Below are 12125 nucleotides of genomic sequence, written 5' to 3' on the forward strand. Positions count from 1 at the left end.
TTTTCCTCTTTCTTGCTGCCTTGGGTAGGCTCGAAAGCAGGAAACCTTTTTTCGTAATTTTTCGCAATTTTTCGCCACCATAGTTTGATCAGGACTTTTCCCTTGACATCTTCTCTAGAACGTAACCCAAGGAACGCAAGCGCTCATAATAGTTCATCGCTACCACTGGCAACACTCTCTACAATAGCTTGGAGAATGACACGCTCTTCAAATACTGGGCCTTGTCCGTCGCATTTGGCTTGCGACTTCAGACGCAAGCTCACGTCGCCAACGTCAACTCTGCCTTTCTTGAATAGCTCGTGGTTAATGATATAATCCCAAGTGGCACCCGCAGCTAGTAGGCGCTCGCCACCCGACTCTACTATGCGGTGACTCGGGGTCTTGTTTGCGTGATTTTGAAGGAGGTCCGAGTAGAAGTCCGTAGGGTTGTACTGCATGGGCCCTGTAGTTGTTGCGGGCGGGGGCGATAAAGAGCCATTTTGGGCCTGGACGCTGGACGTAGCACGTAAGATCTCGTTCTCGGTACTCATCTTCTGCAAATCACGCTTCAGTTTCTCGTTCTCGGTAGCCGTTTGTTGCTGTTGTGCTTCCAAGTTGGCCAACTTCGCTTCGAGGTCTTTAACATGTCGTTCTTTACGCTCTCGGAACGCGCGCTGACTAAAAATAGATAGCATATTAGCGAAACACTACGTTCCTTGCGATATTCATTTGTGACGGGACGAATTATCCCTTCAATCCAAACATTGGGTTAACTCACGCAGCTCGGTTTTGGGCTTTCCGGCGGGATTGAGCGGGGGTCAGGTCGTCTTCGTCCGAATTAGACGCCGTGTGTCTGTTCGCGTCAGGATCCGGCTTGGCCAAAGGTAGTATGTCGATTTGACTATTTTTTACATCCGAAGCACCGTTCACTTGAGACTGGTTCTGGCCATTTTGGCCGTGCATGGGGTGCGTCGGCGGTGTAGGTGGTCCGGGAGGGCCGGGGAAGGTCTGATGAGGTTGATGATTGAATTGGGCATACGGCTCAAAATTCTGTTGGAACTGCTGTTCGTTGTTCTGGAAGCCATCGTAAACATCCTGAATGACGTTGAAGGATTAGCGCTCCAATTCTAGGTCCAAGCGACATGACCCTAAAACTGAAACAATAGTAAATGGGACACTAACATGCGGAGAGTGGTTGTTGAACTCGTCGGATGCGGCTGAGTTTGAATGCGATGGGGTCAAGGGAGGAATCCCGATAAAGTGATAGGGGTTAGCTCCACCGTAGAAGGTATGTGAGAAATCCATTGTCTAGGTAGGGGAGTTGGTGGAGACCCGACGGTGAGATGAGATTGTCGTCCTAGTATACAAAAACTAAGAGAGGCGAAGATATTGTGTGAATAACGTAGAGAAAACAAGGAAATTGATTCACACGGCGAAACCGGCGGTTCGATGGTGTTATTATTTCTCTCGCTTCTCTCAGTAATATGTCCAGCAAAAGCTGATGGATGGTTCAGGTAACGGGGATTAGCCCCAGGGGTTTATCTTCGTTTTGTTTGGCCGATCCCGAGCCCAGGGAGGCTTGCTACGCTGTTTACCAACCTGCGTAGGTAGCGTGCTTGAGATTGACACAAGTACGCAACACAGCAGGGCATGAAATCGGGACGTTCTCGATCTCAAGCCAAGTCGTTTACGCAACCAGAGGGTTTCTGTTGTTGCTTTGTGCGTCCTTGCTTCGGTCTCCGGTAGAGATACAGTCGAGGGATTTGAGAAAATGGGGGGGGAGAATATGTATCCTCTAATCCCTTAGAGCCACAGAAATAAAGAGGAGTCCGTCTTACTAATTTTGGTAATGTGCCAAGTTCCTTCGGTTCAGATGGCAAATAGGAGGCGCCTATTTCATCTCCACAGACGGGAAGTGTGGGATGTCCCGTACCCAACTTGTCTAGAGGCCATGTCTAGAGATGTCGACCTAAAATATAATTCTCCTCCCACGTCCTACACTACCCGCTATTTATTCCTAGAACATTCGATGATTCGATGATCCCAGAGCTTAGCGAAACGGAGGATACAATGAATCTTCGTCTCGAGGGCAGTTTTTAGATTAATGGCCCTACCTATTCTTGCAGACCCTTCTTGCATCTGGGTCCAATGCTTCAATTCCCATTGGACAGATACGTGTTCAAAGAGCCACAGTATGGCTCAACGTCGCGCCATCTTCGGTGATGACGAGATTTGGTGACTACCTAGGTACTATTCCAATATTGTTCAAAAATAATCGCAGTCGAGGCAAAGCGGATATTCGGCTCCTCCGCAGATTTTTTCAGTTTTAATGCACATCTGAATCCTTCAACCGCCTTCAAATGCGGGCATCTATCATCTTGTCAGATCCAAAAAACCAAGATTAGACCTACCCAGACTCCATACCAGTGCACCTAGGTAATTTTGTTCAACGAACAGCATACCTAGCAAGCAGTCGACGTGCAGCATCGTACCAACCACCTAGGTACCAATTACGTATCGCTCAGGGCAACCTTGGCGCCGAAATGCAGTTGCTCTAGCTTAATGGTAGCACAATTACACACTGACGTTAGACGAATGTTTCCGCCAGCCACCGCTCGGGTTCCTCTTTAGTGGTATCTGCAGCTGGGACGGTACCTACATGGTAGGTATAGGAATTTGTACTAGGTACCTACCTAGGTACCGATGGACAGGTCTCGATCCCCTCACAGCCACAACATACCACCCTTGACATTCTGCAATAAGGCCGATGCCCTAGCAATTATTCGGGTGCCCTACAGTCACGAGAATCTCCCAAAATAGCAGGCGTGGAAAGCCTTATCGATCTGCTCAGGGTGATAATCTCCGGCCATTGAACACCTGACGCTTGGTGTTGGATAAGGAGACGAAACAATCCGTTTCTCTACTACCTGTCGGTCTCACAAGGAAATAAACGCGTATAGCAAAACGTAATACGCCAGATGTTCGACTCTGCCCATGGTAGCCAAGAGCTAGCATAACTGAAGTCAATGGCACCTCGAAATATGTCGAATCCCACATAGGTTGCGCTCGGTCGTGCTCTCGTAAGCCGTGTTGCATCGAGGACGACTTCGGCATGCGATTGAGGTGTTTGCGATGCATCTGTATTTTATTAACTAGTGCGACAGTTTGTCATGAAGACTTAACTTCAACCTCGACATTATTAAGCCAGATGTTCTTGTGACATTCTCTTCAGCTTAAAAGTCCTATGTAAGTCATCACGTGTATACTTTTACCCGTCTATTGTGCTTTTTGCTTTCCCGGACAATATGCCGAAGATAGCGCTGGCACGAATTCAACATATTGGCTTCCGATTTCGCGCCGGGAACAATTTGCCGCTAATTGCATCGTAGGAGACGACTCGTAGAAAGTAGTTCAAGCTTCCGAGTCGGATCGCTGCTCATGAAGTTGAAAGTGTCGAGGGTAAAGCGATAATCTGACGCTTGGAACCCAATAGGTCCAAATTAAGGCCCAAGGTTGATGACCACCTCCAACAGGTGCTAGAAACATCATGCAATCGTCGATGGATGTGCTTCTAGTTTTCGACTGTGTCAACAGGAATTCTGTAGATATCAGTATGGACAGACTTTAGTCTCCACAAAATGACAAGATAGGTAGAGAAATCCCTAACTTGGCTACATCAACACAAGGCTCCCCAGTAAGGCCCTTCTTTGTACGAATGGCCGCCCATGAGGCCTGGTTACTAGCCCCATTTAAGTCGGGTTGTCTTCTAATGGAAAGCCGTGTAAGTAAATGATATCCTCATAGGCATATATTTCCAACGACACATAGTATTAACTATAAGTTTCCAACTATAGGTAGGAGGATACGGAGTCTTCGATGTTGGAAGCCCGGTGCTATTAAACATATTCATTCGCCAGGCGGTTGTCCTACGGTATGCTTGACGTCCGATAATGAAGGTAACGATGTCGACTGTACTCGAAGTTAGCAATCAAGCAGCTGTAAGATATGGAACTGCAATTCGATCATGGCTGTTTTAATTTCCGTAAATATTTCGCTGGGACGGGAGTAAGGAACGAAATAGCAAAGGAAACGTACCTAGGCAGGCATCTAAAGGGGCTTGGTCCAGGTCAGTAACAAATGTCGCCTTCGCCGAATCATAACATTATCTACCTGGGTACCTAGGTAGGTAGGTAGCCATTGAACCACGTACCTAGCAAAGATCTCATGACGATTTAGTTTCACTTTAGCTCGTCCATACGGCATGGGCCCGAATACCTCTGGAGACTTAAAGGGAATTGTTGAAAAAACGGAGAAGTTGTCAAAGCACAAGCTCTAGTAGTAGGGTTAAGATTCCAAAGGCCTGATCCCCTGGGCTGATATAAAATAACGGAAGACTGTGCGGTAAAGTGAATGCTCGCAGATCATTCGCTATTGAAGTTTGAACGGAACACAGCTGAGGAAGGTTAAGACTGAGAAGAGGGAAGTTGCTCAAAGTGCTCCGCATAACGGACTAATCACCTGCCTTTGATCTTATGGAAGGTATGGATTAGTTTAACTGTGTAGGTAAATTCACACGGTAGGTTCAAATGTCCCTTCAAACTTTAAATGCGCCTTCCCTTTTCGTGCTTGACGAGAACTTCCTCGATGTACTGTGTAATTTTACTAGGGTACTCGAAACTTTCATCGCATTTGGTGCCAGCCTCACCTTCCCCTACATCATTACAACAACAGGAAGTACAGTGCAATTGACCAGAAACTTTCCTCGAGTCGTCAATCAATTCCTTGCCTACTTCCTATTTCTCTTTCCCCGTCCTTTCTATCCTCAAACTACAACCAACCCAAAAATCAAGGGCGACTTCCCCTTCTCATCCCCCAAACATCGTCATCATCCTCATCACCATTTTTATTTCCACCAACACCGTCATAATCCCTCTTTCCATTGATTATTTTTCCCCTTCTATTGTTGTCTTCGCGCCCGCACCTTTCTTTTCCGTGACCGCATACCCGACGAATCTAGTTGTCGCTGGTCATAGATAAGTAGGCAGATAGTCGGCTACTATGGAGACCAATTCTCCTGAGCAGTCGGCGCTACCAATCGCCCGCCAGCAGTACACCACTGTTGGATCTGTCTGGCATCCGCAGTTGCAACCCATTCAGCCCCCGACTCGTCGTGGACGCACTCTTAGAGCGGTGGTACCTGATTCTTACGAGTACAACTCTCCCAATTCTCCTAACTCTTCTCCTTACGGCGCCCATTATTATTCACCTCTGCGACAAAACGTTGATCGTGCTATCAGCCCTCCCACCCCTGATCAACTTGTTCTCGCGCGAATTGCCGATATAGAGAGAGCTATCAATTCTGACGATTTTGCGGCTACTTCTGCGCTCACTTCCGCAATCACCTCTGCGATCATGCCTCTCGCACCGGCTATCCCGACCACGCCCTACGCGCCCCAAAATCATGACGATACGAATGCCTACCGCGACGACGGCAATGACGACGACGATGACGATGACGATGTTATGGATAACGATGAAATCAATGAAGCACTCAACCAGATGCCGACCAAGACTCTAACTAACCTGGCGTCCTACCCTAACCCCATGAAGAAGCAAGCTCAGAAGATTCTTTCCCGAGCTAGACAGCTTCCCCCTATGCCTCATCAATCTTCGGATTTGACACAGGAGAATCGAGTTGCAGCTCGCCCCCCCACCCTTGGTGCCGGTCGAAATGCTCGTTCTGACCCAGTCGGTATGGAGAATCTCCTTCAGTCAGGTGGAATCGATGACCATGGTCTCCATCACCAACCCTTTGGTACTCCTAAGCCGAACACTGGCGCTTATTCTCGAGAGAGCGATACTTATCCCGCCGTCTTATCAAAGGGACCTGGTGCACCGCTCCCCTTGACTGCTGGACCTCCCGGCCAACGTCAATTTCAGCCTTCCGCTTTCACTCAGCCTGCGAACAACGCGCAGCAGAGAAGCTTCGAGAACCCGCGTGGATTCGATTTCATTGATGACAATGCTCGCCGTCTCCGCACCCACTCTTCATTCGAGTCACAGCAAACTGTACGACCTCCCCAAGAGCCATCCTTAGCGCATCCGAGCGAGAACGCTTCTCTTGCTCAGAAATCTGCATGGAGTGTCTTCCAAACCTCATCATTGGGCAAAGCTAGAGCAAGAGAGAATTCTGGCGGCGTCAGGGTTACCGACACACTCACATACGAACAGGCTCTCAAGTTCTTCCCCAACGGAGTTCCTGCGGATTTCGACCGTAACACAAAGTCAATTCCCGACAACTGGGTCGATCTCCGCCTGCAAGAAATTGCAGCGGAGGAACGAAAGAAGAGGGAACAGACCATTACGCAGCAGTCCCTCACAGCCCAAGCTAGTCACCGAGCCAAGCTCTACAACGACTTCTACGCGGGTAGAAACATGACCAACAACGATGTCCAGACTGTTCACCACGAGCTCTACAGTCGTGATGATTCTCCCAATGGTAGTGCTTCGTCCGAGAAGGCGAAGCAATCCAAAGAAAACATTGCCGGCCGCTACATCTCAGTCGAGGAAGCCAACAAGATACCTACACCCGAGCACGCCGAACCGCTTTTAAGCATGTTAGTCCAATCCCTCGCCCGACACTCTGGTAGCCTACCGGAAGCAGGCGGCCCCAAGAAGACCAATGGATCGCGTTAGTTTATCTCACTACATTTATTCACGCTCGCCTCGGACGATTCGGTTTTCCATTAGGATCATAATTATACTTTGGCTATGAAGCAAAGTAACAAGTATTCTAGCAGGATCAATGCGAGCATCATACAACTGGACAGGAGCTGTATCAGTCTATAAAAAAAGGGCGGAAACGCAAAAAAGGTCTAATTTAACGGATGGACGAAATTGTCAGGGGATTCTATTAGGAACATAGCATCCCTTTTTCTTTCCCCAGTTCATGCTATTTTCCTTTTCGTTCTGTGTTCTACCGGAAATACCCATTCACCAAAAAGCACACGGAAAAAGCATCGAGGCGGAGTTTATTGCGTTGTTCTTGTTGTATACGAAAATCGCATACGCTTTTCACGCGTGACGACTGGTTCTGACCATAGGGAGGGAGGGAAAAGGGGCCATGAATAGAGGCGTTGATCTATTGACATTGAGCCAGGATGGATGGATGGATGGATGGACTCATGCTTTTGCCATTGGTATGATACCTGGCTGGCTGGCTGGCTCTGCACTGCTTTTTTACTACATCACGATGATTTGGCCTGGCTTAGCTGGCACATAATGATAAACTAATAAAATGAAATGCGTTGTTTTATATAATGTGACTACTCTCCCCATCTATCGCTTCATCTTTACAGGTGCTACCAACCATACTAATTACCCCGACTCCTATTACACTAATCATATCAAAGCCGGTTGGTGTAATGGGATACGTACGCTACCTATCTAGATACAAAAGGTACTATCACACAAAGAAAGACGGGACTATCGGAAGTAACGATATCGCTACATTGTCAAGTCCGCCGCGTACGAAAATCCTACGAATTTCACTCCTTTCCTCGCTAAACAAAACCTGTGCCCCTTAACTCCTCACTACTGTTTGCGCATAATTCGTCGATCTCGAAAATAAGACAAGTCGAATAAATATCACATACTATAATGCAATACATTCAAGAATAAAGGACCGGTTGACGTATAACCAGCCGATTAAGGGCTTTATACGTATTATATCCCATCTCCGACCTACGGATCACAACAGACATCAATACCTAAATTCACATCTACAATCACGAAACCGCAAATCACAAAAATCCAAATCACCATAGGAAATGGGAATAAAATATCTTCAACGGCGCAAAAAGTCGGTTATCTGTATCTGTCTGACAGACTCGGTCATCCATTCACGTACTAACCCACATTCGCACCGCCACCACCAACGCAGCTAACTATCAAACTACCATAGCTAGGTCCTAATGCAGCTCAGCCCTTCTCCCCTTTTCAATACGTATTTTAAGCAAACTGCTCGAGCTCTACTCTCCTCTCCATCGTCCTATTTTTATACGACGACCAAAAAAAGGAGACAGTTTCGTCTCCTATATCCCTCCATCCTCCATAATTTGCAAACGGGCTGCGGCACGTGGGATATCCGAAAAAATAAAAAAAGCAATAAGACAACAGTAAGAAAAGAAAATCCTAGCATTCGGGTAGTTGAAAAAAAGGGTCAAAATATGAATTTCAAGAAAAAAAAAAGCGATCCATAAGTTCCCCGTTGCGTGCCAGCAATCGCGTGAGTAACTGAGTCTAGAATGGGGAGTAGAACATCATACAAAGGAATAGAATGGTGGACATGGCACCATGAATGTGGTTCCTCCAGCTGAGGTACCTTTGTTGTAGGTGGCGTCATCGGAAATTTTTTAGTAACCCGAGCCCTGAATCAACGCCCATCGAGCCTTTTCCTGCTTCGCTCCGGTCGGCCAGAGAAAACAATGTCGTGGTATAAGAAAAAAAAGAAAGAAACTCTGGGGGTATGCTATGACGACTATAAAACACAACATTAAGGCCAGCTATAAATGCCGGGAGATGTCTCGCGCATCATCTAATGGCTGACTTCCAAGCATCCACTCTCATCGGCGTCGGGTTGCAGGTTGTCTTTGCTTGAGGCGGCTGGTTCTCCATCCCTCATACCATTGTTCTCTGCTAGCCTCGCGTAATTCACCGCGCCACTCACTGAATACAGAGTCCTTGAGTCGGGTGAAATCGCAGTGCTCCTCATTGTATGGGTCTGCAAAACCCCAGGGGAACTTTCGGCCGACAACACCGGGCTCATAGATGTCGGGGCTGATTATAGATACGGGAAGGAAAGGAACATCATCACCATCTTCCTCAGATGATTTGGCTCGTCGAATTGAAGTATTTGAGCGGCGCTTTGATGAAGCCGATGAGGTCCTACCCTGGATCGGAAGCTCGTCGTCGCCGTCCTCTTCGGCGTCATCGTCTTCTGCAGGAGCACCTTCCTCCTGGATTGGCTTTTCTACTGCAGGTTCGGCGACCTCTTCGCCCTCCTCCTGATCCTCTTCCTCAGCTTCGTCAATCCTGCTAGAATCATCATCGTCATCAAGTCCTAGTGCTTCGAGGGGGTCGAAGTTGGCCTTCTTGAGACTGGCCCAGACGGTCTTCTTGAGAACAGCCATGTGGGCGGTGGTGATAGTATCGGCTTTTGATATGACTGGGATTACAGTTGTCTTGCCTTGGAGGGTTCGCATTACTTGCAGGTCAAGATCCTCATCCAACCCACCTACAACGCGACCAACTTCTCGTTCGTACTTCTCATTGTGACCGTTAGCGGAAGCAGCTTTCGCCGCTGCTATATTTCGGTCTAGGCGAGCAGGGTCCAGAATGAGGAAGACTGCGTGAATGTGCGTATCCTGAACGCCTGGTGATCGAATCACCTTCATCTCTTCAGCGAAAGTCTCCTCGAATTTGCTTTCTAGGAACGTTGACATTTCCCTCAATTGTAAATCTACCACGTTCTTCTCGAGACCTTCCGAGTCCCATAAAGTTAATCCAACACGTTCGCCGTCGATTTCGCTCTCTAGGTAGTGTGGTATGAAGTTACCCGAAGGTGCCGCAGTGGAAGTAACTTCCATCTCGATTTCTGTCGATCGTTGAGATCGTTTCTTAGGTGGTAAGGCTAGTGCGGTCTTGAGGAATTCGAGGAACGAGGTCTTCCCGGAGCCACGGGTGCCCACAATTAAGACGCTGTGAACACATCGTCAGTATCAGTAGGGATTAAAATGAATCGGGGAAACATACTTGAAAGGAGTAGGATCCTTCCTCCTACGAACCCTTCGGGGGCTGTTGATTGTGCTGACAGCACTGCTCGCGTAACTATAGCGACCACGGTGCGTCATACTCTCGGTACGGGCGTATGGATCGACCCAAGCTCCGTTGGGAACGGGAGGGACGGGATGACCAGCGACAGTAGAAGACATTGATGGACGACCGGGATCAATGGATGCCCTTGGAGGGTAATGATGAAATGAGTGATCAGCTGTTCCAGAGACGATTGCAAGGGAATCCGGACGAGTATCTCCTCCAAAGCTCTGTAGAGGTGCAGGAGGTTGAGCGCCATTGTAGAGAGCGGGTAAACGAGGGGGAGATTTGGGGACAGTCTCCCTCTGTTGCTCTTTCTGATGCTTCCTTCCTCCCTTGCCGAGATCCCCCGATTTGCTGCGTCGAAGCAACATCCCGAAGCTTGATCGATGGGGCGGTTGACTCATAGTTCTATCCTTACTCGCGCGAACTTAAAATGGCCCGGACTCAGACAGTAGCCGCAACCGAAAGTTCAAAAAATAACGGTAAAACGGTGACCAGTACTGAGTTGTCTTATCTAGGTACAAGTACCTTTGTAGGCAAAAATGGGTGTAAAAGATACCACGATTGAAAGAGTTATAGTTTAGAAAAAAAGGTTCAAACTACAAAACCAAAGGTTCCTCGCTTTGCCTAATTCTTCCAAAGACTTCCCGGTGAGGGGATTTGTAAAAGAAGGTGTATTCGCAAATCCGTAAAGAAGGGGTGATGTGCGACTAAAGAGACGTTGCTTGATTTTGGGGGAAAGGGTGGTCTCCAAATCTCGTGTTCGAGTTCTCAACTGAGGGAAGATCCTGTTTGTACGGCAGGTAGATCCGAAAGCGACTGGGAAGTTTGGAAATGCGCGCGAATGAATGAGTGTTGTATCGTCTCTTTTCCCTAGTTCGGGTAGGTTGGATGTTTGTAATTTGTAGAAGTGCTTATTTACGGTATTTCCAGCTTGAACAGCGTCTGCTGTCAGGTAAAGAAAGATTGTAATGCGAATGGATGAAACCAGGAGGCGAACGCTCAACACAGAGTGAATCGAAAACTACCTAGAGATTGCAGGTATATCAGTCAGCTAATTAATTATCAAGGCCGATGATAGAGAAGGTAAATGGAAGTTCTTTCCAACGCAGACAAAAAGGTCGCAATTGGTGTTGAACTAGAAGAAATGGTAAAATGATAAAATTAATCGTATAGGCTTTTTCCGTTCCCTTCTTGGAGCACGGCGCGCATTAAGGGGATGGGCGCCCTTCTAGATGAAGAGACCGGGGGGTGGGAAGGGTATCAAGGGCAAGGTAGCTGCAGTAATTTTTTGACCAACGAGCTTCAAGCTCTTGCCCTCACTCGGCTCTCTACCTGATCTGGGGTGACGCGTTGGCGATAGTGGGCGCAGATTGTATTGGACCTCAATTAATACCTTCACTAAGGTACTACGTCAAATACAACCAGTGAGAAAGAAGATGCAGAAAAAAACAGGCCAATTGAGATGCTATATTCCTTCCATCTGCCGACTATGCAGGACAACGGCGCGACAAGCTCGAGGTCATGCGATTGTATGTACAGTAGGTAGGTAATGTACCTACTAATCGCTTGCGCTTACAATGGGTAATGGGTATATGTGGGTGGTATATGCATGAATGTTTGTCCACCCAAGACCGAATCAAGACAGCTTGGGAATGTGAATGTATTGCATGTGTATGCGACACAATAGGACCAATATCAACAAAGGAAATGATTCACTAACCTTAAGGCATACAAAAATGCGAATGAAATCGTAAATGAGTATTGAATCGCAAACGAAGGTGGTCAGTTCGCGATGACACGCTCGAACAGATGGATCTCGGATGGAGAAGACGTGCGCATGTAAGTAAGGTGGGAAAAGTTAAGGGCACAGTCTTAAAAGAGAGGGCGTTTAACGGGTTTCTGCTGCAAAATTGGGTCGCCGGGCGACGCAGATTAAAAAAAAGGGTCTGGAACAGGGTTACCGTTGAAGATCAGGCAAACGTCGTGATATTGCAGAATAGAGGATTCCGGGGGAATATTCTATTGGTAAAATGTAAAACAACAATACATCTAGTAGGATGGTGAGTTGTCTCAACTTTGCCGACAAATCAAATGTTGAGTTGTTTATAGAAACAATTTTTTGACGGAAAAAAAAAAAGAAAAATGTTATTGACCGTGATAGGTACAAAAAAAGGATGGAAGCAAAGTCGTCGTCAAGAGAGTATCACGAATAACATGAGATGAGCTGCTAACCTAAAATTGTTTGTCCCATTTGAATAAACCCAGCT

General features: G+C 47.3%; 3 protein-coding genes across 3 annotated transcripts; 1 reads left to right on the forward strand and 2 right to left on the reverse strand.

Moving 5' to 3' along the window:
- Positions 1–37: 37 nt before the first annotated feature.
- On the reverse strand, positions 38–1556 carry F4822DRAFT_109314 (uncharacterized protein). The gene is made up of 3 exons (XM_051452445.1): positions 1162–1556; positions 758–1074; positions 38–657 (listed from the first exon to the last, which is right to left on the reverse strand). Exons 1-3 carry the CDS (start codon positions 1282–1284, stop codon positions 144–146), a joined length of 954 nt encoding a protein of 317 aa, XP_051317695.1. The 5' UTR covers positions 1285–1556; the 3' UTR covers positions 38–143.
- A 3878-nt stretch (positions 1557–5434) lies between these two features.
- Positions 5435–7288, forward strand: F4822DRAFT_388910 (uncharacterized protein). The gene has a single exon (XM_051456926.1). It carries the CDS (start codon positions 5503–5505, stop codon positions 6673–6675), a length of 1173 nt encoding a protein of 390 aa, XP_051317696.1. The 5' UTR covers positions 5435–5502; the 3' UTR covers positions 6676–7288.
- Positions 7289–8603: 1315 nt separating this feature from the next.
- On the reverse strand, positions 8604–10259 carry F4822DRAFT_425142 (uncharacterized protein; the record flags this gene model as incomplete). The annotated part of the gene is made up of 2 exons (XM_051460285.1): positions 8604–9738; positions 9793–10259. 2 exons carry the CDS (start codon positions 10257–10259, stop codon positions 8604–8606), a joined length of 1602 nt encoding a protein of 533 aa, XP_051317697.1.
- Positions 10260–12125: the final 1866 nt, after the last annotated feature.

The sequence above is a fragment of the Hypoxylon trugodes genome (genome assembly GCF_022578975.1).
Source record: "Hypoxylon trugodes strain CBS 135444 unplaced genomic scaffold F4822scaffold_2, whole genome shotgun sequence".
Classification (NCBI taxonomy): domain Eukaryota; kingdom Fungi; phylum Ascomycota; class Sordariomycetes; order Xylariales; family Hypoxylaceae; genus Hypoxylon; species Hypoxylon trugodes.